Source organism: Elephas maximus, chromosome X (assembly GCF_024166365.1).
Source record: "Elephas maximus indicus isolate mEleMax1 chromosome X, mEleMax1 primary haplotype, whole genome shotgun sequence".
Classification (NCBI taxonomy): Eukaryota; Metazoa; Chordata; class Mammalia; order Proboscidea; family Elephantidae; genus Elephas; species Elephas maximus.
In genome coordinates this window covers 890839-916501 of record NC_064846.1, presented here as the reverse complement: position 1 = coordinate 916501, position 25663 = coordinate 890839, and the positions used below count along the sequence as shown (strand labels likewise).

The 25663-nt window shown below is 37.3% G+C and overlaps 1 protein-coding gene across 1 annotated transcript in view; it reads left to right on the top strand.

The window, feature by feature from the left end:
- The window catches only part of BRCC3 (BRCA1/BRCA2-containing complex subunit 3), a 68148-nt gene that overhangs the window by 29823 nt on the left and 12662 nt on the right, over positions 1-25663 (top strand). The window contains exon 8 of the mRNA XM_049871772.1: positions 2466-2540. Within this exon, the coding sequence (XP_049727729.1) occupies positions 2466-2540 (75 nt within the window). The remainder of the gene's footprint in view (positions 1-2465; positions 2541-25663) is intronic.

The window sequence follows — 25663 nt, the reverse complement described above, 5'->3', positions numbered from 1 at the left end:
TACTGGGTTGTCTGCCTTTATCTTATTAATTTGTTGTAATTATTTATGTATTCTAGACACGAGTCTTGTTACATGTTTTGCAAATGCCCTTTTACACTCTGTGGCTTGGCTTTTGACTCTTAATGGTTGCTTTTGATAATATGAGTTCTTAATTTTAATGTAGATCATTGGATCATTTTTTTTTCCTTTTTGGTTAATGTTCTTTGTGTTCTGTTTAAGATGTTTTTTCCTACCACCAAGGTCATTAAGATGTTTTCCTATTTTTTTTTTCCTAGTTTTGTTAAAACTATAAAGCTATTAATATACCTGGAATTGATTTTTGTGTATGGTGTGAAGCAGGGGTCAAGATTAATTTTTTTCATGTGGATATCCAGTGAGTCAGAACCATTTATTTAAAGACTATTCCTTGATCACAAATCAGGAGTTCATGTATGTATTGATCTGTTTCTAGATTCTGTATTCTGTTCCACCTGTCTACTTGTCTATCCTTTTGCCAATTTCACACTGTCTTGATTACTGTAGCTTTATAATCAGTCTTGGATATGTGGTAATATCAGTCCTCCAGCTCTGAAATTCTTTAAGATTGCCTTAGCTATTCTTGGCCCTCTGCATTTCCATACAAATTTTAGAATGTGACTAAAGAAAAAAACCTGCTGGGATTGCATTGAATCGACAGCTTAATTCAGGTAGAACTGACATATTTAAAGTATTAAGTCTTCCACTCTATCAACATGTTATATCCCTCCATTTGTGTGGGTCTTTAATTTTTCTCAATAATGTAATTTTCAGTCTTGCACATCTTTTGTTAGATTTGTTCCTAAGCTTTTGATGTTTATTTGAAAAACATTATAAAGCTATTTTATAAGTGGTATCACTTTTTAGAGTTCATTTTCTATTTGTTGCTGGTATATAGAAGTTCAATGAATTTTTGTATGTAGATCTTGTGTGCGGTGCCCATGCTAAATTCACTCACTAATTCTAATAGTGTGTGAATTTTTAAAATCTTTTTTATTTTGTATGTACACAATCAGGTCATTTGTGAATAATCACAATTTTGTTTCTTCCTTCCTAACCTGTATCCCTTTTCTTTCTTTTTCTTGCCTTATTGAACTTGCATCCTTTTCATATTCCTAAATTCATGATGTTTGTTGTAGTTTTTTTTTGGAGGGGGAGGGTAGATATTCTTTATCAGATAAGGAAGTTCCTCTCTTAACTATGTTTTGGCTATGTTTCCTTTTATTGTTGTACTTGTTGTATGCCCTGGGATAAGCTATATCAGACTGGAATTATCTCTTTCTTAAAAGTTTGGTAGAAGTCTCCTAGAAAATCACCTTGGCCCAGTGCCTTCTGGTGGGTAGGTTTTCCCTCACCATCTTAAATTTCTTGTTCCCCCCCGCCAGGTTTTCTGTTTCTTCTCAAGTCAATTACGATAATTTATAGTTAACCTAGGAAATGATCCGTTTCATCTAAGTTTTCCAGTTTTTTTACTCGTATATGTAATTTATTTAAAAAATCTTCATTTTCTTTATCACACTTGTCACTAATTTAAATTATCTTGTTTGTTTATTCATTTGTTTATTTATCTCTCTTTCCCCACCTCCTCCCATTAGATTGTTGTTTTAAAATTTCTAGGTGTATAGATTTTGTGGGTTCTTTATGCTAATTTTTTAAACTATATTAGGGTAACCGTGGCCTTGTGATATCAGCTTTATGGAGATTTTTTGATATTTCCTTTGTTACCGTGAACAGGAGTCCTCAAACTACATACTGCCTACGGTTGTTTTTCAGCTACAACCTCAGAGTTAAATAGTTGTGACAGAGACTCTATGGCCCACAAAATCTAAAATATTTACTATCTGGCCCTTCACAGAAGAAGTTTGCTGATCCTTGACCTAGAACATGGTCAATTTTTGTGACTTTTTCATGTGAATTGAAAGATATGTATGATGTCTCTTCGGTATAAAGTTCCTTATATCTCTGTTAGAATAAACTTGTTAAGTTGCGTTATACAGATCCTTACATACTTCCTCATTGTTTCTGTTTTCCTTTATAGATAACTGTACATTTGTCTACTTCTCTTATTTTACTCCAAGTTTGCTTTATACGTTTTGAAGCTATATTGTTAGTGCATGAAGGTTCATGGCTATTATATTTTCCTGCTGTATTTTTCCTTCATTCAATATGGAATAGCCCTCTTGGTGTCATTTTATTTATTTATTTACTTATGCCTTGAATTCTTTATCTCTAAAGAATATTATTCTTTCCACCTACCAGGATTAAGTTCAGCTGCATATATTAGAAAAACAATTTAAATAAGAAATAAAATAAGTTTAAACAAGAAAGAGTCTTTCTTTCTTGGGTAAAAGAAGTCTGCAGATAGGTATTCCAGGCCACTATGATGTCAAAAGGGACCCAGGCTCCTATCTTTCTGCTTCACCATCTTGGTATATGGTTTCCATCCTAAGGTCCCCTCATGGTCCACGAGACTTCTGGAGCTCCAGCCAGCACATCTCCATTGAGGGCCAGAAGGAAGAGGAAAGGTAGGAGGGCAAAAAAGGGGCTTGCAATAAATGAGTCAATATCCAATAAATGACATTCCCAGAAGTTCCAGAAAACAATTCCACTTCCATCTCATTGGCAGAACTTAGTCAAATGGCCATACCTAAGCTACAAGGGTGACTGGGGAATACAGTGGTTTACTTTAGATGGTTCTGTCTTGGCTGAAAATCTTGGTATTCTGTTACCAAGGGGGAAAGTGAGAATGAACATTTGGAATACACAACCAGCAATCTGCCACTGCCTGCTGTGCGTTGTAGTTCTTGTTATTAGCGTTTGGCTGTTATAACTTTTTCCATCCTTTATTTTCAACGTTCCTCAGTTATTTTGTTTCAGGTATGTCTCTTGTAAATAGTATATAGCAAGATCTTGAGTTATTCGATTTTAAACAATCAGAACATGTGTGTATTAATAGGTGAGTGTAATGCATTCATTTTTATTATCATTGCTGATATATGTGATATTCCTGCCATTATCTTTTTGCTTTCTGTTTGCCATACTTTCTCTTTAATTCTTTTTCCCTTTCCTGTCATTCGTTGGATTGATTAAATTGTCCTTGACTTTTTCATTCTTTTAGTTATTACTCTCAAACTTTCTGTTTCAAAATAATTTCAGATTTATAGAAAAGTTTCAAGAATAGTACAAAGAATTCCTGTATACCCTAACCCATATCCCCCAATGTTAAGATTTTACTACATTTCCATTTTCATTTTTTCTTTATATATGTATTCATGTTTTTTTTCCTGAACCATTTGAGAGTAAGTTGCATACATGATGCTACTTCAGTGGTTATTTCCTAAAGAACAAGGACATTCTTTTACATAACCACAATATAATTGTCAAAATCAGGAAATTAACATTCATGCAACACTATATTATCTAATCCACGTTTCCTAATAACATCCCTTTTAGCTGAAGGAATACAAAAAAATTTCATTCTGGCTCAGGTTTATGCATTCCACTTAACTGTCATGTCTCTTTAGTTTCCTTTCATCTGAAATACGTCTTTTGTGACTTTTAACATTTTTTAAATGTTAAAATTATTTTGAATAAATGTCCCTCATTTTGGATTTGTTGATGTTTCGTCATGATTAGATGCAAATTATACACTTTTGGCAAGAATGCCACAGAAGTGATGTGTTTCTCTTAGTGATTTGTATTAGAATTCACGTGATATCAGTATGTCCCATTACTGGTGATTTCCACTTTGATCAAGTGCTTAAGATAGTGTCTGTGAGGTTTTTCCACTGTAAAGTTACTATTTTTCCCTTTGCAATTAGTATCTTGTGAGAAGTTTACCATTCATTCGTTATTTTAAACCATTTTATTACTAAGATAGTTGTCAAATGGCAATGTTAAAATTCCATGATTCCTTCTACATTTAATTAGTTGGCATTCTACTCTAAAGAAAAGTTTTCCCTCATTAGTTTATTTTTTCATTTATATTAGTGTGGGCACCTAGATTCTTATTTTGTTCAGTGGATTCTATTCTGTTGCTATCATTAGTTATTTTCAGGCACGCATTGTTTCAGATTCAGCCAGTGTAAGCCCCTCCCATATTCTTTTGACATGTTCCCATAGTTCTTTGAGTACCACCTGATTTTCTAGCACAAGATGATGCTCTAGATTCATCTTCTACTTTCCTGTACCCAGTCCTGAATTCAGAATTTCTCCAAGGATCTTTGGCTCCTTTTATTTATTTTTTAACAGCTTTATTGGGGTATAATTGACATATCATAAGCTGTACATGTTTAAAGTGTACAATTTGTTAAGATTTGACATGTATATATGTGTGAAACCATCACCACAATCAAGATAATGAAAGTGTCTATCATCACCCAACAGTTTCCTTGTACCCTTTGTAATTCTTGCCTGTTCCCATCCCAGCCCCAGCAAACACTGATTTGCTATCGTAATAGATTAGTTTGTATATTCTAGAATTTCATATATATGGAACCATAGAGTATGTACTCTTTTTTTTGTCTGGATTCTTTCAAAAGCCATAATTATTTTCAGACTCACCCATGTTATAACCAAAAACCAAACCCGTTGCCATGAAGTTGACTGCGACTCATGGGAACCCTATAGCACAGAGTAGAACTGCCCCCACAGGATTTCCAGGGAGTGGCTGGTGGATTCGAACTGCTGACCCTTTGGTTAGCAGCTTGAGCTCTTAACCACCTCACCATCAGGGCTATCAATAGTTCATTCCTTTTTATTATGGAATAGTATTCATTTGTAGAAACATTACCACAATTTTTTTATTGACTCACATGTTGATGGACATTTAAATTGGTTCCAAGTTTTTTCTATTACAAATAAAGCTGCTTTGAACATTACCTACAAGTCTTTTTCTTCCCTTGGGGAAACACCTAGGAGCGGATTGGCTGAATCATATGGTGGATGTTTTCCAGAATAGCCTGTTGGGATTTTGGTTGGGATTATGTTGAATCTGTAGATCATACTAGGAAGAAATGACAGTTTGACAATATTGAGTCTTCCAAGCATGGTGTATCTCTCCATTTATTTAGGTTTTTAATTTTCTTAATGGTTTGTAGTTTCTAGTATACAAGTCTAGCATATCTTTTGTCAGATGTATCCCTATATTTTCATATGTTTATCCCATTTTAAAAGCTACTGTTTCTATTTTAATTTCCTGTTGTTCATTGCTACTATATAAATTAAAAAAAAAAGTTTTTTTTTTAAATACAGCTAATTCTTGTATATTGAGTTTGTATCCTGCAACTTTGCTAAATTCACTTGTTACTTGTACCTTTTTAAAGATCTTATACATAGATGATCATGTCATCTGTGAATAAAGGCAATTTTCTTCCTTTCCAATCTGGATGCCTTTGTTTTGTTTTGTTTTTGCCTTATTTCACTCATTGGTACGTCCCGTAAACTTGTTGAATACAACTGTTGACAGCAGTCATCATAGCCTTGTTGTTGATCTTTGGGGAAAGCATTTGATCTTTCACTATTAAGTACAATATTTCCTGAAGGTTTTTTTTGTACATCCTCTTTATCAGTTTAAGGAAGTTCCCTTATAGTCCTAATTTGCTGAAAATTTTCTTTTTCATGTAAAATGAATGTTGGATTTTATCAAATGCTTTTTCTTTATCTATTGTCTATTTAGTCTATTAATATTGATTAATTACATTGATTGAATTTTCAGTGCTAAAGCAACCTTACATTCCTGGAATAAGCTCACTGCTGATGATTTATTCTCCATTTTATATATTGTTGCATTTGATTTGCTAAAATTTTGTTTAGAATTATTTAATTTAGTTTGTAGTTTTTGTTTCTTATAAAGTCTCTCTGGCTTTGATATCAGAGAAATGCTGGCTTTGGAAAATGAATTGGACGGTATTGCCTCCTTTTTCAGTTTTATGGAAGAGTTTGTGTATAGCTGATATTTCTTTCTTGCGTGTTTGGTAGAATTCACCAGTGAAGCCTTTTAGTCCTGGAGTCTTCTTTGTGGGAAACTTTTAAACTACTTAATAGATACAGGGTGATTCAGGTTATCTATTTCTTCTTGAGCAAGCTTTTTTCTTTCCTTTTTAATTTTGTTTTAGGTGAAAGTTTACAGGGAAAATTACTTTCTCATCCGAAAATTTATGCACAAATTGTTTTGTGACATTGATTGCAATTCCCGCAATGTGTCAGCACTCTCCCCCTTTTCCTTTCCATCCTGGGTTCCCATGTTCATTCCTCCAGTTTTCCTGTCTCTGCCTACCTGCTCCTCTTTGCTTTTGGGCAGGTGTTGCCCTTTTGGTCTCATATACTTGACTGAACTAAGAAGCACATTCCTCATGTGTGTTGTTCTTTGTTTTATAAGCTTGTCTAATCTTTGGCTGAAAGGTGGACTTTGGGAGTGGCTTCAGTTCTGAGTCAGTGGGGTATCTGGGGACCATAGTCTCGGGAGTTCCTCCGGTCTCTGTCAGACCAGTAAGCGTGTGTGTGTGTGTGTACAGCGTGTGTAGTGTGCATGTATATGTGTGTGTGAGTGATCTATATTTTTCTCCCACTCTTTCTGGAACCCTTTATTGTGATCCTCATCAGAGCAGCTGGTGGTGGTAGCCAGGCACCATATAGTTCTTCTGGGCTCAGGCTGGTGGAGGCTATGGTTCATGTGGTCCATTAGACTAATATTTTCCTTGTGTCTTTGGTTTTCTTCATTCTCCTTTGCTCCGAACGTGATGGGACCAATAGATGTATTTTAGATGGCCGCTCACAAGTTTTTAAGACCCCAGATTCTACTCACCAAAGTAGTATGTAGAACATTTTCTTTATGAAGTGTGTTATGCCAACTGACCTAGATTGCCTTATGAGACCATGGTCCCCAACCCTCAGCCCCCAGTAACTTGGTCTCTCAATGTGTTTAGATGTGTCTAGGAAGCTGCTATGGCTTTGTCTTGGTCAAGTTGTGCTGCCTTCCCCTATACTGTGTGTTGTCTTTCCCTTCACCACAGTTAACGCTTGTCTACTACCTAGTTAGTGATTTTCCCTCTCCATCTCTCTCCTCCCTCCAAGCCATCAAAGGTTGATTTTTTCTGTATCTAATGTGGTAATTATCGAACAATATTAATATCACACACAAGTAAAATTTTGCTAAAGAGCTTTCAAAAGTGATTGCAGCTGTACATCGGCAAGGCACTGCCAGAAATTCAAGCTGGATTCAGAAGAGAACATGGAACAAGGGATGTCACTGCTGATATCAAATGGATCATGGCTGAAAGCAGAGAATACCAGAAGGATGTCTGCTTGTGTTGTATTGACTGTGCAAAGGCATTCGACTGTGTGGATCATAACAAATTATGGGTAACATTGCAAAGAATAGGAATTCCAGAACACTTAATTGTGTTCATGAGGAACCTGTACATAGATCAAGAGGCAGTAGTTCGAACAGAACAAGGGGATACTGCATGGTTTAAAATCAGGAAAGGTGTGTGTCAGGGTTGTATCCTTTCATCATACTTATTCAATCTGTATGCTGAGCAAATAATCCAAGAAGCTGGACTATATGAGGAAGAACGGGGCATCAGAATTGGAGGAAGACTCATTAACAACCTGTGTTATGCAGATGACACAACCTTGCTTGCTGAAAGTGAAGAAGACTTGAAGCACTTACTAATGAAGATCAAAGACCTCAGACTTCAGTATGGAAAACCCCTGAACATAAAGAAAACAAAAATCCTCATAACTGGGCCAATAAGCAACATCATGATAAACGGAGAAAAGATTGAAGTTGTCAAGGATTTCATTTTATTTGGGTCCACAATCAACAGCCATGGAAGCAGCAGTCAAGAAATCAAGACACACTTTGCATTGGGTAAATCTGCTGCAAAGGACCTCTTCAAAGTGTTGAAGAACAAAGATGTCACTTTAAAGACTAAGGTGCACCTGACCAGGCCATGGTGTTTTCAGTCGCCTCATATGCATGTGAAAGGTGGACAATGAATAAGGATAGCTGAAGAAGAATGGATGCCTTTGAATTGTGGTGTTGGCGAAGAATATTGAATATACCATGGACTGCCAAAAGAATGAACAAATCTGCCTTGGAAGAAGTACAGCTAGAATGCTCATCAGAAGCGAGGATAGCAAGACTTCGTCTCACATACTTTGTGTATGTTATCAGGAGGTACCAATCCCTGGAGAAGGATGTCATGCTTTGTAGAGTAGAGGGTCAACGAAAAAGAGGAAGGCCCTCAAAGAGATGGGTTGACACAGTGACTACAACAATGGGCTCAAGCATAACGATTGTGAGGATGGTGCAGGACCAAGCAGTGTTTCATCCTGTTGTGTGTAGGGTTGCTATGAGACGGTGCCTAATAATAACAACAAACCTTTTCTTGGGTTTTTATAATAGTAGTCTCATACAATATTTGTCCTTTTGGGTTTGACTTATTTCACTCAGCATAATGCCTTCCAGATTCATCCACGTTGTGAGGTGTTTTGCAGATTCATGATTGTTCTTTAAGATTGGGTGATATTCCATTGTGCCTGTGTACCATAGTTTGTTTACCCATTCATCTGTTGATGGGCACTTAGGTTGTTTCCATCTTTTTGCTATTGTGAACAATGCTGCAGTGAACATGAATGTGCATATGTCTATTCATGTGACGGCTCTTACTGCTCTAGGATGTATTTCTAGGAGTGCAATTGCTGGATCCTATGGTAATTCTATCTCTAGCTTTTTAAGGAGGTTCCATATCATTGTCCATAGTGGTCGTACCATTTTACATTCCCACCAGCAGTGCATTAGAGTTCCAATCTCCCCGCAACCTCTCCAACTTTTGTTATTTTCTATTTTTTTGATCAGTGCCAATAACGTCAGGGTGAGATGGTATCTCATTGTAGTTTTGATTTACATTTCTCTAATGGCTAATGATCACAATCATTTCTTCATGTGTCTTTTAGCCACCTGAATATCGTTTGAGTGAAGTGTTTGAGCTAGCTTTGGTACTTTGTGTCTTTCAAGGGATTTATCCATTTCATCTACGTTGTTGAATTTATTAGCATAATATTCCCTTATCCTTTCATTATCTGTAGAATCTAATGTCATTTCTCTAATTCCTGTATGGGCATTTTGTATCATCTCTCCCATTCCTATATTGGTAATTTGTGTCTTCTCCTTTTTCCTGATAAGTCTGGTGTAGCTTTAACAATTTTACTGATATTTTCAAGGAATCGCCTTTGGTTTCATTGATTTTCTTTATTGTTTTTGTTTACTATTCCATTGATTTCTGCTCTGATCTGTGTTATTCCCTGCATCTTGCTTACTTTGAGCTTCATTTTTTTTTTTTTCATTTTCTAGTTTCTTTTAATGAGAATAGAAGTAGAGGTAATTGATTTCATACCTTTATTTTTTTTCTAATATAAGCATTGAGCGCTATAAATTTCCATTTAAGTACTGCTTTTGTTGTATCCCTCAAATTTTGATATGTGTTTTCATTTTCACTCAGTTCAAAATGCTTTTTAATTTTTCTTTTTATTTCTTCATTGACCCGCAGGCTATTTAGAAGTGTTATTTAGTTTCTAAATACTTAGGGATTTTCCTGATGTCTTTTTTTTTTTAAAACAAGGTTAATAAATTTTACTAGGTTTTTTCCATCCTTAAAGGAGCTATGTGAAAAAGAAGTCTGTGAAGTGTAGATTGCAGGGGGTCTGCTTTTTCTCTACTCATCCTCATTGGTGTCTGGTGTCATTCCCTTCTGTAACAACTCTTGAAATCAGAGCCACTACAGTCATGTGTGTTCTCTGTGATTATCTCATCAGTCTTTATAAAGATATATTCCAATGAAGCCATAATTCTAGTCAACTGGGGCATCAAGCACAAGCTTATTCGACAGATGCTAACCCTAGAGCCAAGAGTAGCCAAGTGCTTTGTTCAAAATTATTTAGGTAGTTGTGATTTCTGTTTTTTTTTTTCAAGTACATGAAGCCAAAGTTGTTTTCTATTTTTTTTTAATCCTTTTTTTTTCTTTTAATAATATTGTGTTTTTGGTGAAGGTTTACCCAGAAGTTTAGGTTCCCACTCAACAATTTCCACACAAGTTGTTCAGTCACATTGGTTACATTCTTCACAATGCGTTAACATTCTCATTATTTCCGTTCTGGTTGTTCCATTTCTATTAATCTAGTTTCCCTGCCCCCTTACATTATCATCTTTGGTTTAAAGTAATCGTTGACACTTTGGTGTCATATAGGTGATTTTTTAAAGGAGCACAGTACTTATAGGTGATATTCATTATATATATGTGTGTGTGTGTATATATTTAATAATATTTTATTGTGTTTTCAATGAAAGTTTACATGGCAAATTAGGTTCCCATTTGACAATTTCTATACAAATTGTTCAGTGACATTAGTTACATTTTTCACAGTGAGTCAACATTCGCTTTAATTGTGTTCTGGTTGTTCCATTTCCGGTGCTCTAGTTTCCTTGCCCCCTTATATCTTTCTTTTCTTTAGAGTAATTGATGTCTTTTTTTAAACTGATTTTTTAACTTAATTCCTTTATAGACAGAAAAAGACTTCATATATCTTGAGACCTTTCAAAGTTATTGAGACTTGTTTATGGCCCAGAATACAGTCTGTCTAGGTAGAAGTTCTGTGTATGTTTGAAAAGAATATGTATTCTGCTGTCGTTGGGTAGAATATGCTATAAATGTCCATTCGTTCAAGTTTTTTGGTAGTGTTGTTCAAGTTGTATATTTTTACTGATTTTTGGTCTACCTGTTTTACCAATTATCGAGAGAGGGGTATTGAAGTCTTCCACTATATTCATGGATTTGTCTGTTTCTCTTCACAGCTCTATTATTAGATGGAAAAATATTTAGGACTGTTAATGTCTTATTGATGAATTGACCCTGCTATCATTATGAAATTACTCTTTTCATCCCTGATAATATTCTTGCTCTTAAATCTACTTTGTCTGATACTAGCATAGCTACACCAACTCTCTTTTGATTATTGCTAACATGACGTATCTTTTTTACTTTTAACTTTTTGCGTCCTTAGATTTAAAGTGGGGTTCTTGTAGTTGTTAGCATATAGTTGGCTCTTGTTTTTTTTTTTAATTCAGTCTGACAATCTCTGACTTTTAATCAGCATATTTAGTCCCCATACATTTAATATGATTATTAATATGATTGGGTATAAAACTACCATCTTGTTGTTTGTTTTCTGTTTGTCTCATCTGATGTTTGTTTGCTTTTTCCTCTTTTCCTGCCATTTTTGTTGGCTTACTAGTTACGATTCTTTGTTGTGTTATTTTAGTAGTTGCTTTAGAATTCATAGCAGGGTTTCTAACATCAGCATTGTTGACATTTGGGGCTGGATAATTGTCATGAGGGCTGTCCTGTGCATTTTAGGATGTTTAGCAGCATCACTGGCTTTCACCTACTAGATGCCAGTAGCACCTCCCTAATTTCGACAACCAGAAATATCTCCAGACATTGCTAGATATCCCCTGCAGGGGAAAAGTGCCCCCCTGTTGAGAATCACTGCTTTAAGGTATACATCTTTTAATTATCACAGTAAGAAAAAATGTTTTTGTATTTACTCATGTAGTTACCATTTCCAGTACCCTTCATTTCTTTGTTTACATCTGGCATCATTTTCTTTCTTCTTGAAGAAATCGTTTACTATTTCCTGTACTGGCAATATAGTCTTTCAACTTTTGTATGTCTGACAGAGTTTTTTCCTCACTTCCATTTTTGAAAGATATTTTCACCGGGCAAAAAATTCTAGGTTGGCTTTTTATTCTTTCAGCACTATAAAGCTATTTTTCTACTGTTGAAAAAGAAATTGGCTGTCATGCTTACCTTTGTTCCTCTCTACTTAATCTCTTTTTTATGGCTTCTTTTAAGATTTTCTCCTTGCCACCAATTTTAAATTATTTATGATGTGCCTTAGTGTTTTTTGGGTTTTTTTGGTTTGTTTTTTTAGTGTAGTTCTTTTCATGTTTCCTGTGCTTGGATTTCATCGGGCTTCTTGGATCTGTGGATTTATATTTCTCATCAAATTTGGAAAACTTTTGGCCATTATTTACACAAAAAAATTCTGTCCGACCCTGTCCCTCACCCCCCTCCTCCTAGTAGTCCAACTGCACATGTATCTGGTCATTTGATATTGTCCCACAATTCACTTATATGCTGTCCATTTTTTTTTCAGTCTTCTTTTCTATCTGTAATTTATATTATATAGTTTCTGTGTCCGTGTCTTCGAGTTAATTAATTTTTTTTTCTTCTGCAGTGTTTAATTTTCCATTGTATGCAGTGTATTTTTTTTTTTATATCAGGGATTGTAGTTTTCATCTCTAGAGGTTCAATTTAAGTGTTTTCAGTATCTTCCTGTCTCTACTTAATATGTTTTCTTTCATCATCATTTTGTAATTTTCAGTATACAGATTCTATATGTTTTGTTTATACCATGACAACTAGCAGCAATAATACCTTTATATTTCAGTTTCTTAGCAATTATAAAAATTGTATTTTTAATTTTTTTTCCAATTATTCATTACTAATACATTATAGACATTTTTGTTTACCCAATTTTTTATGGCTTATCTCTTCTTCTTCAGTAACGAGTACTAAATGTGGGTCTGTTTTCCTTATCTCTTGACTTTCTCTTATTCTCCATCTCTTTGTTAGCACTATATTCTAGGAGGATCCCTTGGTTTGATGTTCCAGTTCGTTACTTCAGATTTCATCTATGTCCATGATAATATTTCTTAGCTAACAAGACTTTTCATTTCAGAAGTCATTTTAATTTCCATGATCTCTGTTTCTTTTTATGATAAGCTGTTTGTTTCATGGATGGGATATCTTCTCTAATCTTTATGAGAATATTAAGGTTGTTTTAAAACTTGTTTCTTCTTGGAGCTCTATTTCATCAGGTCTTAGTTCCTCTGGTAATTTTTTGCCTCTTTTTCATCCTTTTCTTTAACTGTTTGGAGTTTTTTTATATACTCCTTTGTTTTTATAGTGTGTATTTTAGATTTTCATAACCTCTCTATGGTTATGATTTCTGTGTTCAACAAGCCAGATCCAGTGATTGTGGGAGGACAGGATGTGCTACTTGTTGTGGAATATCACTGTCTCATTATCTATACATTATGGCTACCTGCCACCAGGGCCCAGCCCTGCATCTCAGGCTCAAATGCCCCATATTCACTGCTCCTACCTGGGAGTAGACACTTCTATTGCCTATTTCTTGGCTCAAGGGATGGGGCTGGGACAGGGAGTAAGGGTCCTGTATGGCTGCTCAGATTGCAATTACCAAATCAGTATGCTGACAATTACCCCAAGACTCGCTCCTGCTCTCAATATTTATGCCCTGAGCTTGGAGCCCTGCAGGATCCTCTCTAGTCCTGTCCTGCACACTTTGGTCTCTGATTTCATCTATTAGTCCAATCCCATTTACTTTCTGCTTTTTAGGGATGGCTCATAATTTTTAGATAACAAGACTATACTTTTTTATTTTCTAATGCTGTTAAAGATTAAAAACCTTTTTAGTATCTATATACTTTTTCCTGTCAGTTTTAATGATTTTTGGTAGCAGGAAAGGTAGATTGGTATGTTCAATCTACCATCTTGTTCTTTTATCATTTCATTTAACAACTTTATCCAACTGTAATTTTTTTTCATGTGTGGTATGACTGTAGTATATAACTTTTAAAGTAATGCTTAACCCATTGTTCTAGCACTGTTTTTTGAATAATTTTTTCTCTCCTGACTTGAATTGTCACCTCCTTTGATATGCTTTGGCCTGTTTGGAAGCTTTGTGTCTTATTCTGTGAATTTGTGTGAAATTTTTGCATCGATACAATAGTGTATGAATTATTTTAGTGTCATAATGCACTTTAGTATCTGGTAGTATATTTCCTTGTTGTACTTCTTTTTCAGTATTTTCTTGACTCTTCATATCCATTTATTCTTCTAGAAGAATTTAAAAATTGTTTTTCTTTCACTTTTCAAAAAATTTACTTGGGATTTCGAATTAAATATATGGCTTAATTTGGATTAAGACGTATTTTATGTCTTTTTACTAAAATAAAAAGAATTTTCTGACAGCTCATCAACACTGGAGATAGTTGCCGTATTTCACTGGGAGCTGCTCAGTTATACCACTGGGGAAGAAATTCGGGCCCTCAATACAGGGCCTTTATGTTTCATAACCTCATCACCCTGAAGATTCCATTATCTGATGATGTATCTTAATTTTGTAGTTTATATTTCTAGGCATTATTTTATTTTTCAACTCATGTTCTTCTCCTGCTTGTTGTTGTTAGGTGCCGTCCAGTCGATTCCGACTCATAGTGACCCTATGCACAACAGAACGAAACACTGCCCGGTCCTGCATGATCCTTACAATCGTTGTTATGCTTGAGCCCATTGTTGCAGCCACTGTGTCAGTCCACCTCGTTGAGGGTCTTCCTCTTTTCCACTGACCCTGTGCTTTGCCCAGCATGATGTCCCTCTCCAGGGACTGATTCCTCCTGACAACATGTCCGAAGTACGTAAGACGCAGTCTTGCCACCCTTGCCTCTAAGGACCATTCTGGTTGTACTTCTAAGACAGGTTTGTTTGTTCTTTTGGCAGTCCATGGTATATTCAATATTCTTCGCCAACACCACAATTCAAAGGAGTCAGCTCTTCTTCGGTCTTCCTTATTCATTGCCCAGTTTTCAAATGCATATGATGCGATTGAAAATACCATGGCTTGGGTCAGGCCCACCTTAGTCTTCAAGGTGACATCTTTGCTCTTTAACACTTTGAAGAGGTCCTTTGCAGCAGATTTGCCCAATGGAATGCGTCTTTTGATTTCTTGACTGCTGCTTCCATGGCTGTTCATTGTGGATCCAAGTAAAATGACATCCTTGACAACTTCAATCTTTTCTCCGTTTATCATGATGCTGCTCATTGGTCCGGTTGTGAGGATTTTTGTTTTCTTTATGTTGAGGTACAATGCATACTGAAGGCTGTGGTCTTTTGATCTTCATTAGTAAGTGCTTCAAGTCCTCTTCACTTTCAGCAAGCAAGGTTGTGTCGTCTGCATAACACAGGTTGTTAATGAGTCTTCCTCCAATCCTGATGCCCTGTTCTTCTTCATATAGTCCAGCTTCTCAGATTATTTGCTCAGCATACAGAGTAAATAGGTATGGTGAAAGAATACAACCCAGACGCACGCCTTTCCTGACTTTAAACCAATCAATATCCCCTTGTTCTGTCCGAACAACTGCCTCTTGATCTATGTACAGGTTCCCCATGAGCACAATTAAGTTTTCTGGAATTCCCATTCTTCGCAGTTTATCCATAGTTTGTTATGATCCACACAGTCAAATGCCTTTGCATAGTCTATAAAACACAGGTAAACATCCTTCTGGTATTCTCTGCTTTCAGCCAGGATCCATCTGACATCAGCAATGATATCCCTGGTTCCACGTCCTCTTCTGAAACTGGCCTGAATTTCTGGCAGTTCCCTGTCGATATACTGCTGCAGCCGTTTTTGAATGATCTTCAGCAAAATTTTGCTTGCGTGTGATACTAATGATATTGCTCAATAATTTCCACATTTGGTTGGATCACCTTTCTTGGGAATAGGCACAAATATGGATTTCTTCCAGTGGGCTGGCCAGGTAGCTGTCTTCCAAATTTCTTGACATAGATGAGTGAGTACTTCTAGCGCTGCATCCATTTGTTGAAACATCTCAGTTGATGTTCCATCTATTCCTGGAGCCTTGTTTTTCACCAGTGCCTTCAGAGCAGCTTGGACTTCTTCCTTCAGTATCATTGGCTCCTGATCATATGCCACTCTTGAAATGGTTGAACGTTGACTAATTCTTTCTGGTATGGTGACTCTGTGTACTCCTTCCATCTTCTTTTGATGCTTCCTGCGTCGTTTAATATGTCCCCCATAGAATCCTTCACTATTGCAACTTGTCGCTTGAATTTTTTCTTTAGTTCTTTCAGCTTGTGAAACGCCGAGCGTGTTCTTCCCTTTTGGTTTTCTATCTCCAGGTCTTTGCACATGTCATCATAATACTTTACTTTGTCTTAAGCCACCCTTTGAAATCTTCTGTTCAGCTCTTTTACTTCATCATTCCTTCCTTTTGCTTTAGCTGCTCAACGTTCGAGAGCAAGTTTCAGAGTCTCCTCTGATGTCCATCTTGGCCTTTTCTTTCTTTCCTGTCTTTTTAATGGCCTCTTGCTTTCTTCATGTATGATGTCCTTGATTTCATTCCACAACTCGTATGGTCTTCAGTCATTAGTGTTCAACGCGTCAGATCCATCCTTGAGATGATCTCTAAATTCAGGTGGGGTATACTCAAGGTCGTATTTTGGCTCTTATGGACTTGCTCTGATTTTTTTCAGTTTCAGCTTGAACTTGCATATGAGCAATTGATGGTCTGTTCCACAGTCGGCCCCTGGCCTTGTTCTGACTGATGATATTGAGCTTTTCCATCGTCTTTTTCCAGAGATGTAGTCGATTTGATTTCTGTGTGTTCATATGGCAAGGTCCATGTGTATAGTCACCGTTTATGTTGGTGAAAAAATGTATTTGCAATGAAGAAGTCGTTGGTCTTGCAAAATTCTATCATTCGATTTCCGGCATTGTTTCTGTCACCCAGGCCATATTTTTCCAACTATCGATCCTTCTTCTGCGTTTCCAACTTTCGCGTTCCAATCACCAGTAATTATCAGTGCATCCTGATGCCATGTTCAATCAATTTCAGACTGCAGAAGCTGATAAAAATCTTCTATTCATCTTTGGCTTTAGTGGTTGATGCGTAAATCTGAATAATAGTCATATTAGCTGGTCTTCCTTGTAGGCGTACGGATGTTATCCTATCCCTGACAGCATTGTACTTCAGGAGAGATCTTGAAATGTTCTTTTTGTTAATGAAAGCAATGCCATTCCTCTTCAACCTGTCATTCCTGGCATAGTAGACTATATGATTGTCCGATTCAAAATGGCCAATACCAGTCCATTTCAGCTGACTAATGCCTAGGATATCGATGTTTATGTGTTCCATTTCATTTTTGACAATTTCCAATTTTCCTAGATTCATACTTTGTACATTGCATGTTCATATTATTAATGGATGTTTGCAGCTGTTTCTTCTCATTTTGAGTCGTGCCACATCAGCAAATGAAGGCCCCAAAAGCTTTACTTCATCCACATCATTAAGGTCGACTCTACTTTGAGGAGGCAGCTCTTCCCCAGTCGTTTTTTGAGTGCCTTCCAACCTGCGGGGCTCATCTTCCAGCACTATATCAGACAATGTTCTACTGCTATTCATAAGGTTTTCACTGGCTAATGCTTTTCAGAAGTAGACTGCCGGGTCCTTTTTCCTAGTCTGTCTTTGTCTGGAAGCTCTGCTGAAACCTGTCCTCCATGGGTGACCCTGCCGGTATCCGAATACCAGCGGCATAGCTTCGAGCATCACAGCAACACACAAGTACCCACAGTATGACAAACTGACAGACATGTGGGGGTTCTCCTGCTTACCCCCCCCAAAAAAAAACCACTGCCATCGAGTCGATTCCGACTAATAGCGACCCTATGGGACAGAGTTGAACTGCCCCATAGAGTTTCCAAGGAGCGCCTGGCGGATTTGAACTGCTGACCTCTTGGGTAGCAGCTGTAGCACTTATCCACTACGCTACCCTCCTGCTTAGTTATTGTAAATTCATAGTAAGTTTCCTATCACCACTATTGTTTAGCCTTTTGATAGGTCTGTTTATCTATTTACATTTATATAATTAAGCAGTATGTAATGAGTACCTAGCTGTGCTCAGTCACATGGAGAGAGGTTCCGCATAGTTAATCCCTGTTCTTTCCGCACTGATAATCCAAAATAGTGTGTCCATTAGCTCACAGGGTATCAGAGTTGTAGAAGCAAATGTGTAGCCATACCAGCTACTAAGGACTCCACAGTAGAATTTAGGGCAGCATTATTTCTTTCTGATACATTACAAGTTCAGCTATGCCACTCTGTTTCTAAGTTTTGTAAATTGTGCATATTTAATATCTTTTGAATACATCCCTTCTCCCCTCACCCCCCATCTTAGTTCCAGTTGCTGCCAAGCTGATTCTGACTCATGGCAACCCTATGTGTGTCAGACTAGAATGGTGCTCCATAGGGTTTTCAATGGCTGGTTTTTGGCATGTAGATTGCCAGGCCAGGCTTAGACAATTGCATCAGCCTTTTAACACTGTCTCCGTTTTAGTCTTACTTCCCTCCAATCAGGTATCCACGCGGTAGGCTTTCTAAAATGGTCCTGCACCCTAATGCCCTCAGAATAAAGCCCTTAAACCTAGAACATGTGGTCCTTCATGATTTGCCTAATTCTCCAGCCATATTCCTTCTCACTTATATATACTCACTCTGTCTATAGTATTCTTTCCCCTTTATCACCTGGCTGACTCCTATTCATTTTTAAAGACTAAGCTCAAATTTAGGAATCCTTCTATGATACGGCTCAACCCCCGATACTCCCAGTTACCATCCCAGTTAAGCATTCCTCCTGTGAACCAAATGGGATCCTATGCTTCCTTTATAATTTTTTATAACATTATATTTTAATATCTTGTCTCGCTACTGACATGCAAGCTCCTTGAAACAAGGGCTGCACCGTTTTGCCACTGTACCCCTGGTGCTCAATAAATATTTGTTGAATGTCCACTCAGCTATAGACTTCAAATACTGTCTGTAGACCTTTAAAACATGTGTCTGACCTGTGAGCTCCAGCATACTCTAGGTTTAAGCTTCTTTGTCATAAATTCAGCTTTTCAGTTGAAGTGTAACATATATAGGAAAGCATATAAATTATAAGTGTTCAGATCAGTTTTCACAAAATGAACACACTCATGTAACCACAACACAGATGAGCTCCATGAATTTTCACAAAGTGAACGTGTCTATGAAATTGCAGCACAATATCAAGAAATAGAACATTACCAGCCCTCCCGAAGCCTCCCTTGCGATTCCTTTCCAAAGGTAACCATTATTCGATTTCTAACAACATGGTTTAATTTTTACAGTTTTTGAATTTTATCTAAATGGGAAAATACAGTAAGTACAATTTTGTGTATGTCTTTTTCACTCAACATAGTATCTGTGAGATTCATATTGTTGTATATACTAGTAGTTCTTTTTAACTGCTTTATAATATTTTATTGTCAGAATTTGCCAGTATTTATCCGTCCTCCTGTTGTTAAGCATTTGAGTTATTTCTAGTTTTTGGCTAATATAAATAAAGCTGATATGAAAATCCTTATACATGCCTTGTGTTGTACATGTGCACACATTTTTTGGGGCACATACATAGGAGTGGAATTGTTGGGTTGTAAGTTAATATTGAACTTTAGTAGGTCATGCCACACAATTTTATAAAGTACTGGTGCAAATTTACATTCCCACCAGCAGTTTGAGAGCTCTCCTGGCTCTACAACCTCATTGAGAATTGATATTTTCTGACTTTTTTTCATTTTAGCCGTTCTGATAAGTGTGTAGTGGTATCTCATTGTGGTTTTAATTTGCATTTCCCTGGTGACTAATTAGGTTGAAAAAATTAGGTTGAAAAAGGTTGAGCACCTTTTCAAATATTGATAAGCCTTAATTTGAATGAGTTCTTCTATATTCTGGATTCAAGCCCTTTGTCAGCTATATCTATTCCAAGTATCTTTTCTGTCTCCCTGGCTTTGTTTTTTACTATCTTAATTGTATTATTTGATGAGTATAAGTTGTTTATTAAATATAGTTCAATTTATATTTTTAATCTTCTCAATCTAGTGCTTTCAGCATCCTATTTTATTTAGGAAATCTTTCCCTAACCTTGAGAGATGCTTTATTGTTTCACCCTTGATGTTTAAATGCACAGTCCACTTAGAGCTGACTTTGGGGAATGATGTGAGATGAGAGTAAGTTTATTTTTATCCCACATATATATCCAATTGATCTGGCACCATTTATTGCTGCCCTGCCACTTTTGGCATAATAAGGTATTTATTATCTGGCTTGTTACAAAAAAAATTTTCTGGCCTTTGGTTTAAAGTGTTGTTCAGATTTATCTCTTGCCATTTGGAATGCAGAAGCCATTGACTTTTCCAATCCTATGAGGCCCTTATCTCTGGACTTTATCTATTTCCTTTCACAACTGCCTGCAAACTGGCTAATTCACTTTTTTCCATAGAATTTTGGGCTCAAATAGGCATATGTTCTGCTTTCCAAGTTGTCACGTGCTTGATTTCACTAAATCTTCTCTCATAGCATGACAAGGGTTTCTAGCATTCCAGCCTACCACCTCTGTTCCCTCTCTACTTCACTATTAATTCAGTACAACACATTTTAGGTTATCGTAGATGACATTTACAGTATCAATGTAGGTAATCTATGTTGCTGTAGCAAGTTGTAGACCTAAAATGTAATAGGCGTTCATAATGTATGGATATGTTTCTAGAGTCTTGTCTGTTCCATTTTTGTCTCTGTGTCTTATCCTTGTGCCAATAGAACCCTGTATTAATTACTGAAGATTTATAATAAGTCTTATTATCTGGTAGTGCTAGTTCTCCCCTTTGCTATTGTTCTTCAAGATTGTCTTGGCTATTCTTGGACCTTTGTAATCCCATATAAGTTTTAGAATCAACTTGTTGATTTCCGCAAGAAAATCTGCTGAGATTTTTATTGGGATAGTATTGAATCTATTAATTAATTTGAAGGAGAACTGTCATCTTTATAATAGCCTTCCACTCTGTGAACATGATGTTGTTGTTGTGTACCGTCAAGTCCATTCCGACTCTTAGTGACCCTATAGCACAGGATAGAATTGCCCCATAGGGTTTTAAAGGCTGTAATCTTTATGGGAGCAGAGCACCAGGTCTTTCTCCTGGGGAGCTGCTGGGTTGGTTTGAATCACCAACCTTTCAGTTAGCAGCTGAGTGTTTAATCATTGTGCCATCAGGGCTCCTTGTAAACATGATACATGCCTCCACTTATTTAAGTCTTACTTAATTTCTCTCAATAACCTTTTATATTTTTCAGTGCAGAAATCTGGTACATATTTTGTTTATATTATTCCTAGGTATTTGGTGTTTTATGCTATTGTAATTGGTATTTTTAATTATTATTTTTTTATTTTCTACTTGGTTATTTAAAAAGTAAATTGATATGAAATATGTATCCCAAACCCACTGTCATTGAGTCAAGCTCTGACTCATAGTGACCACATAAGGTTTCCAAGACTGTAAGTCTTTATGGAAGCAGACTGCCACCTCTTTCTCCCCCAGAGTCCCTGGTGGTTTCAGACAGCTGACCTTTTGGTTAGCAGTCGATTGTTTTACCCGCTGCGCCACCAGGGCTCTGATATATGGATATTGACTTTATATTCTGTTACAAATAATCCACAGCTAATATCATACTTAATGTGCTGAATCACCGAATGCTTTTTCCTCAAGATTGGGAATACTTAACAACAAAAAGATAAATAATCCAATCAAACATTGAGCAAAGGACTTGAACAGACATTTCACCAAAGAGGATATTCAAATGCCCACAGGCACATGAAAAGATGCTTAATATCATTAGCCATTAACCAAAAACCAAACCCTGATGGCGGCTTATAGCAACCCTATAGGGCAGAATAGAACAGCCCTGTAGGGTTTCCAAGGAGTGGCTGATAGAATCGAACTGCTGACCTTTTGGTTAGCATCTGAGCTCTTAACCACTGCACCACCAGGGCTCCCGTTAGGCATTACCCAAACCCAATGCATTAGAGAGATGCAAATCAAAACTACAATGAGACGCTAACTCACCCCTATTAGAATGGCAATGATTTAAAAAAAAAAAAGAAACCAATAGGTGTTAATGAGGTTGTGGAGAAACTGGAACCCTCATCTATTGCTGGTGGGAATGTCAGATGATACAGCCACTGTGGAAAACGGCTTGGCTGTTCCTCAAAAAAAAAAAAAAATTGAACATAGAACTACCATATGACCCAGCAATCCCAATCCTAGGTATATACAGAGAAGAAGTAAAGGGTGGAACACAAACTGAAACCTGTACACCAGTGTTCATTGCAGCTCAAATCTCAGTCTCCTGAGCCTACAAATTCTCAGCCAGTCCTATGGGGGTAAACTATAGGTGAGAACTAACTATATGTTTGGGGCTTCTACACATTCCAGTCTCTTAGACCAACTCACATGATTGTTACAAGCCCTGTTGGTTTCTCCTTATCCCAGCAAAGCTCATCTACATGTGACAAGCCCCATCCTTCACCTACTTGTGCCCTCAGACAAGACACATGCCTCCAGGGAAGAGGGTGGCTGCTGGTCTCTACTCATCTAGGAAAGGCTTGTCCCTCTCTGGGATATAGTTCATTTAGACTTATCGTTGAATCCACTGCTCTCTAGTATCTTTTTAAAAAATCTGTATAGATTTTGTTCTATCTGTTGTTTTCTTGTTATGGTGGGAGGGTCTTTGGTGACCTTCTACAACTTAACTTGAAGCAGAACTACCAGATAACTTTAATACAATTAGAAATTGAGATGACTCAAAATTGGGCCTCCAATTCCTGTAAGGGCTGGTCAATTTTTATTCCTAGTATATATTTGTTGAAGTCCCAACTGAAAGCCTGGGGACAGTTTACTAGGATCGCTTTACTTTGACAGGCCTGAACTCAAATTTTTATCACCTTAGCCCCATCAAGGACATCATATATGAAGAAAGCAAAAGGTCATTAAAAAGACAGGAAAGAAAGAAAAGACCGAAATGGATGTCAAAAGAGAGTCAAACTTGCTATTGAATGTAGAGTAGCTAAAGCAAAAGGAAGAAATGATGAAGTAAAAGAGCCGAACAGAAGATTTGAAAGGGTGGCTCGAGAAGACAAAGTAAAGTATTATAATGACATGTGCAAAGAGCTGGAGATAGAAAACCAAAAGGGAAGAACATGCTCGCCATTTCTTAAGTTGAAAGAACTGAAGGAGGAAATTCAAGCTCGAGTTGCAAAATTGAAGGATTCTACAGGCAAAATATTGAACGACACAAGAAGTATTAAAAGAAGATGGAAGGAATATACAGAGTCACCGTACCAAAAAGAATTGGTAGACGTTCAGCCATTTCAGGAGATAGCATATGGTCAAGAGCCGATGGTACTGAAGGAAGAAGCCCAAGCTGCACTGAAGGAATTAGCAAAAAACAAGCCTCCAGGAATTGACAGAATACCAGTTGAGATGTTTCAACAAATGGATGCAACGCTGGAAGTGCTCACTTGTCTATGCCAAGAAATTTGGAAGACAGCTTCCTGGCCGACTGACTGGAAGAGGTGCATATGTGTGCCCAATCCAAAGAAAGGTAAGCAAACAGATTGTGAAAATCATCAAACAATGTCACTAATGTCACATGGCAAGTAAAATCTTGGTAAAGATCATTCAATATAGGAGGACATCAATGGGAAACTGCCAGAAATTGAAGCTGGATTCAGAAGAGAATGTGGTATGAAGGATATCACTGCTGATGTCAGATGGATCTTAGCTGAAAGCAGAGAATACCAGAAGGATGTTTGTTTACCTGTGTTTTATTGACTATGCAAAGGCATTTGACTGTGTGGATCATAACAAACTATGGATAACATTGCAAAGAGTGGGAATTCCAGAACACTTAATTGTGCTCCTGAGGAACCTTTATATAGATCAAGAGGCAGTTGTTCAGACAGAACAAGGGGATACTGATTGGTTTAAAGTCAGGAAACGTGTACGTCAGGGTTGTATTCTTTCACCATACCTATTCAATCTGTATGCTGAACAAATAATAGGAGAAGCTGGACTATATGAAGAAGAACGGGGCATCAGGATTGGAGGAAGACTCGTTAACAACCTGCGTTATGCAGATGACACAACCTTGCTTGCTGAAAGTGAAGAGGACTTGAAGCACTTAGTATTGAAGATCAAAAAGCACAGCCTTCAGTATGGATTATACCTCAACATAAAGATAACAAAAATCCTCACAACTGGACCAATGAGCAACATCATGATAAATGGAGAAAAGATTGAAGTTGTCAAGGATTTCATTTTACTTGGATCCACAATCATTGCCCATGAAGTAGCAGTCAAGAAATCAAAAGACATATTGCATTGGACAAATCTGCAAAAGACCTCTTTCAAGTGTTGAAAAGCAAAGATGTCACCTTGGGGACTAAGGCGCGCCTGACCCAAGTCATGGTATTTTCAATTGCCTCATATGCATGCAAAGGCTGAACAATAAATAAAGAAGACCAAAGAAGAATGGATGCCTTTGAATTATGGTGTTGGTGAATAATATTGAATATACCGTGGGCTGCCAGAAGAATGAAGAATCTGTCTTGGAAGAATGCACCCAGAATGCTCCTTAGAAGTGAGGATGGTGATACTTTGTCTCACATACTTTGAACATGTTATCAGGAGGCACCAGTCCCTGGAGAAGGACATTATGCTTCGTAAAGTAGAGGGTCAGCAAAAAAGAGGAAGACCCTCAAAGAGATGAATTGACACAGTGGTTGCAAGAATGGGCTCAAGCATAGCAATGATGGTGAGGACGGCACAGGACCGGCCGTTGTTTCATTGTGTTGTACAAAGGGTAGCTATGAGTCAGAGCCAGCTTGACGAGCACCTAACAAGCCCTATATGCTCTTTTGGCAATCGTTAAAGCATTAGGCTGCTAACCGAAAGATTGGTAGTTTGAACTCCCCAGCCATTCTATGAGAGAAAAGACCTGTGATCTGCTTCTGTAAAGATTACAGCCTAGGAAACCATATAGGGCAGTTCTACTCTGTCTTATAGGGTCACTGTGAGTTGGAATTGACTTATAAGCACACAACAACAGGAAAGCTCTATTCAACTTCCCAGCCTCTAAGCTTCCTCCTCTGGAATCAGCAGATGCCTTTCCATGAAAAAAGTGTTCTTAAATGCCAGGCTTTATCTCTCTGAATTTCCTCCTCTCCCAGATCTTGACCCCACAATTACTCACTGCCTTGGTAGCTTTCCAGTGCCTTCCAAGAATGCTGTCTTATTTGGCCCAGCTATTCTAATTGCTCTCAACAGGAGGATTAGTCTTAAGCACCCAGTCCACCATTCAGAGAAGCAAAATTATGTCATAAACTTTGGATCTCTACCTACCTAGATCCTTGCATTGTAGTTTTGAGTGAGCTGACAGAAGCTCCAGATGTGTTCTATAGGAATTTATGAAGATGTGTATTCAAACCCATTCAAACCGTTTTTGTTCATGGTCCTAACAAACTCCATGGGAAGCTCTGCTTACCAGGCTAATAGCATCAACAGATTGACTTCTTCAAGTTTCTAGAAATATTAGTAATCATAGTCACTGTGTGTTACTTCAAAGGGCCTTCTGAAAAACCATGAGTAGCTATGGCATACTTTTTTTTTGAATTTGTCCTTGGGTACTTGGATGTGGTGGAGGGGGGCGCTGGAGTAGGGGAGGTAGTGCTTGTAATTCCCCATCATTTATGTTCCGTCTAGCTTGTGGTGTGGGGCAAGCCACACTGCTAGGTGGGAAAGAGAGAAGGATGAGCTAGATCTTATGCTGCTTTACCACCATGTGCCTATA